Source organism: Littorina saxatilis, linkage group LG5 (genome assembly GCF_037325665.1).
Source record: "Littorina saxatilis isolate snail1 linkage group LG5, US_GU_Lsax_2.0, whole genome shotgun sequence".
Classification (NCBI taxonomy): domain Eukaryota; kingdom Metazoa; phylum Mollusca; class Gastropoda; order Littorinimorpha; family Littorinidae; genus Littorina; species Littorina saxatilis.
Window position 1 is genome coordinate 43,775,555 of NC_090249.1, and position 5,147 is coordinate 43,780,701.

At 41.1% G+C, this 5,147-nt stretch overlaps 1 protein-coding gene across 1 annotated transcript; it reads right to left on the reverse strand.

Annotated features, from left to right (window-relative positions):
* Positions 1–4,221: 4,221 nt before the first annotated feature.
* Positions 4,222–4,815, reverse strand: LOC138967770 (uncharacterized). Its single transcript, XM_070340425.1, has one exon. It carries the CDS (start codon positions 4,813–4,815, stop codon positions 4,222–4,224), a length of 594 nt encoding a protein of 197 aa, XP_070196526.1.
* Between the last annotated feature and the right edge of the window lie 332 nt (positions 4,816–5,147).

Genomic DNA, 5,147 nt, shown 5'->3' on the forward strand with positions numbered 1-5,147 from the left:
TTATGCTAGTGCGGAGGGATTACGCCACAATGGCCACCTCGCGAAGACCCAGGGTCCTAGAATAGGGAGGTCCAAGGGGGAGCACCGGAAGGGCTACCCCTCTACCCGCACCTCCAACACAATCCCTTCCCCTGGTAGCTTCATCCCCAGAGGGAAACAGAGCTACCTGCAACACCCCCGGGACCAATTTAATGTTGTTTTCTTTCTCAGTTTACATGGGTGGTCTCCGTGATTGAAACTATTTACATTTAGTTCTATCATAGTAAAGTTGAGAATGCGATTTAAAAAAAAATCTCATATTTTGTCAAACGTATTACTTCAAATTTCCTTTTAAAAATTAAAAATCTTGTCCGGGGGAACGTTTCAGACTAAAATAAAACGAATACCAAGGATTATTAGAGAGAGAGAGAGAGAGAGAGAGAGAGAGAGAGAGAGAGAGAGAGAGAGAGAGAGAGAGAGAGAGAGAGAGAGAGAGAGACTCACACTCAGACTCAGAACTTTATTACAAAAGGATAAAGGTTTTAGGCAAAGCCTATTCTTCCAACCTGTCCTTTATACAACACATAAAGACAGACGGACATAAAAAATAAAAATGCAATCATATAAGATACAGAAATACATTGTATGGATTGCAACACAATGTGCATTTAAGGAATTATATAAGGAGAACTCAAAAATTACAAAATTACATTGACATAGTTAAACCTTTCATTTTGAGAATTAAGTTGGTCAAATATTAGCTACACATCCGTTAACACTAGTACAAAATGTTCAACAAAATAACAATCGAACAAGACATTTCATTCACGAATGATATGTGAACGTGACTGTCTCTTAAACATTTTCACTGAAAAAGAGAGTGAGAGAGAGAGAGAGAGAGAGAGAGAGAGAGAGAGAGAAAGAAAGAGAGACAGATAGACAGACAGACAGACAGACAGACATACAGACAGTAAGAGAGAGAGAGAGAAAGAAAGAAAGAGAGAGAGAGAGAGAGAGAGAGAGAGAGAGAGAGAGAGAGAGAGAGAGAGAGAGAGAGAGAGAGAGAGAGAGAGAGAGAGAGAGAGAGAGAGAGAGAGAGAGAGAGAGAGAGAGAGAGAGAGAGAGAGAGAGAGAGAGAGAGAGAGGATGTCGATGATGGAACTTTATTTTACAAGGATAGAGGTTTGAGGCTACGCCTTTTCTTACAATCTGTCTTAATATATCTTAATAATGCAAAATTCTAATTAATCACACACGAAAAAAGAAAACAAGCAACTATAAACCAACCAAGCAACCTACCAACTAACAAACAAACAAACAAACAAGCAAACACAATCTCAAACACCAAACACGCGAGAGAGAGATAGAGAGATACTTAGTCTCTTTACCACTCCAGATAATGTGCCGATTTTCTGAAGGTGAACGCTCTCAGGATAGTGCTCTTTGTATGATAACTTGCTGCTTTTAGTAACACAAACACGAGTTAAGAATTTGTCCCCTTCGTTGGGTCAATGTTCTAGAATCTCAAATATCTTTCTCTTCTAACTAGTGGATGTTTTTGTGTGTGGAGTATGTAGCATCCTTAAAACAATGATGACGTCGATGTCGATGATGATGATGTTTTCGTTATTTTATAAACAATGACATCTAGTACCACTCAGGTCTTGTATGTGTGTGTGTTGTGTGTGTGTGTGTGTGTTTGTGTGTGTGGGTGTGTGTGTGCGTGCGTGCGTGCGTGTGTGCGTGTGTGTGTGTGTGTGTGTGTATGTGTGTGTGTGTGTGAGAGAGAGAGAGAGAGGGAGAGGCAGAGAGAGAGAGAGAGAGAGAGAGAGAGAGAGAGAGAGAGAGAGAGAGAGAGAGTGTGCGTGCGTGTGTGCGTGTATTCATGTGTGTGTGTGGGTGTGTGTTTGCTTTTTACATTTAGTCAAGTGTCTGTGTGTGTGTGTAGAGCGATTCAGAGAAAACTACTGGACCGATCTTCATGAAACTTGACATGAGAGATCCTGAGTATGGTATCTCCAGACGTTTTTTTTCATTTTTTTGATAAATGTCTTTGATGACGTCATATCCGGCTTTTCGTGAAAGTTGAGGCGGCACTGTCACGCTCTCATTTTTCAACCAAATTGGTTGAAATTTTGGTCAAGTAATCTTCGACGAAGCCCGGACTTTGGTATTGCATTTCAGCTTGGGGGCTTAAAAGTTAATTAATGAGTTTGCTCATTAACGTTGTCATTAAAATCGATTTTTCGCAAACAGATTTAAAATTGATTGCATCGTATTCTTCATCACATTCTGAATCTAAAAATATATACATATGTCATGTTTACTCTTAAAATGTGATCACAATCAACGAAAATGGATTAATTAGTCTTACGATTAAAATTTAAGAAATCGATCCAAAAATGATTTCATCTTATTCTTTATCATTTCCTGATTCCAAAAACATATAGATATGATAGGTTGTATTCAAAACAAGCTCCGAAAGTTAACAAGAATACAGAAAAGCGCGCTTTCCTGCTTAGCACAATATGCCACCGCGCTAATCTGGCGTGTCAATATCACTACGTTTTGCACGTGGAAGGTGAGCGATTTCCTTCACGCGGGGATTGACGAAGCTGTACTCAAGACTCAAGACTCAAAGACTCAAAATGTTTACTGTCCTCATAAAAACAAGGAAAATTGCCTTACAGTGTCAGGCGATCACAGACATAACAAGTCGCGTAAGGCGAAAATACAACATTTAGTCAAGTAGCTGTCGAACTCACAGATTGAAAACTGAACGCAATGCAACGCAGCAAGACCGTATACTCGTAGCATCGTCAGTCCACCGCTCACGGCATAGGCAGGGAAATTGACAAGAAGAGCGGGGTAGTAGTTGCGCTGGGAAGGATAGCACGCTTTTCTGTACCTCTCTTCGTTTTAACTTTCTGAGCGTGTTTTTAATCCAAACATATCATATCTATATGTTTTTGGAATCAGGAACCGACAAGGAATAAGATGAAAGTGTTTTTAAATTAATTTCGAAAATTTAATTTTGATAATAATTTTTATATATTTAATTTTCAGAGCTTGTTTTTAATCCAAATATAACATATTTATATGTTTTTGGAATCAGCAAATGATGGAGAATAAGATGAACGTAAATTTGGATAGTTTTATAAAAAAAAATTTTTTTTTTACAATTTTCAGATTTTTAATGACCAAAGTCATTAATTAAATTTTAAGCCACCAAGCTGAAATGCAATACCGAAGTCCGGGCTTCGTCGAACATTACTTGACCAAAATTTCAACCAATTTGGTTGAAAAATGAGGGCGTGACAGTGCCGCCTCAACTTTCACGAAAAGCCGGATATGACGTCATCAAAGACATTTATCAAAAAAATGAAAAAAACGTATGGGGATATCATACCCAGGAACTCTCATGTCAAATTTCATAAAGATCGGTCCAGTAGTTTGGTCTGAATCGCTCTACACGCACGCACGCACACACACACACACACACACACACATACACCACGACCCTCGTCTCGATTCCCCCCTCTATGTTAAAACATTTAGTCATAACTTGACTAAATGTAAAAACATCACATGTATTAAGAATTAAACGATTGCACTTAAAACTAATAACTCTAGCCCGCTTCATATCTGCTGTAAACTTAGAATTAGAATTGCATTAAAACGCATGTAGACATCCTGAGCGTCTCTCGCAGCACTCACACTTACAGACACACACACAGACACACAGACACACACACACACACACACACACACTCACACACACACTCACACACACACACACACACACACACACACACACTCTCTCTCTCTCTCTCACTCGCCATCTCTCTCTATCTCAGTTTAACTAAAAACAATAAAATATATTCAGATTGAGTGGGTAATAATGGCACACAGGCATGATTTAAAAGGTCATGGATAGATAACACATGCGCGTGTATCAAGACCAAGAGCATTCTACAAACTCGTACGCACCCGCACACACACTTGTACACAAACACATACATACACACAGTCACACGATCACAACACACAAGCACACACGCGCACACACACACACACACACACACACACACACACACACACACACACACACACAGACGCTCACACAGACACAGGCATACACACACACACACACACTCACACCAGCGGATCAACATCCGCGCACCCACACATGCACCAAAGTGCCCATCGCTGCGGAGTTGGCGGCAAATCACACAGGCTGCTTCAGGTCGTGGCGTTGAGTAGCCTGACAGCAGAGGGCAAGTAGGAGTCCAGGAACCTGTTAGTGCGGCACTTGAAGGAGCGCAACCTCCTCGATGCTGATCGGGCTGGAGTCTGAGCTGTGAGGACGGGATGGAGAGGGTGAGATGGATCTGACCGGATCTTATTAAGCTTTCTGATGGCTGTCTTCTCGTAGATGGAGTTGATGCTTGGCAGTTCTTCTTTGATGATTCTTTCAGCAGTTCTGATAATTTTCCCCAGCTGATCAACATCCGTCTTCTTTGCGCTCCCAAGGAAGCATACGATGTTGTATAGCGTGACGCTCTGTACTACTGACTGAAAGAACAGTGACATGATTTTTGGGTCCACCCTGAATTTCTTCAGTTTTCTGAGGAAGAAGAGTCTCTGGTTGCCCTTTTTGCAGCAAGCGCGGATGTGTTCAGTCCAGTCCAGTTTATCATCAATTACCATGCCCAGGTACTTATACGACTTAACAGTCTCAACTGGCTGACCCTTGATGGTGATTGGTTGAAGTTCTGGCTTTTCTCTCCTGAAGTCGACTGTCTTGGTGAAAAAATACAGTGCGTTCAGTTTCATTCCGTGTGTTCGACAGCTTGACTAAATGTAGTAATTTCGCCTTACGCGACTTGTTTATTTTTCTAAAGAAGAGAACCGAGAGAAGAGTCATAATTATTCAACGTTGCCACTGGGATTGCCTTGGCTCTAATATTATAACAAGTCGCGTAAGGCGAAAATACAACATTTAGTCAAGTAGCTGTCGAACTCACAGAATGAAACTGAACGCAATGCAACGCAGCAAGACCATATACTCGTAGTCCACCGCTCACGGCATAGGCAGTGAAATTGACAAGAAGAGCGGGGTAGTAGTTGCGCTGGGAAGGATAGCACGCTTTTCTGTACCTCTCTTC

What these genes read in the sequence shown, in the direction of transcription:
- LOC138967770 (XM_070340425.1), bottom strand. Translation starts at nt 4,815, where the DNA reads ATGAAACTGAACGCACTGTATTTTTTCACCAAGACAGTCGACTTCAGG.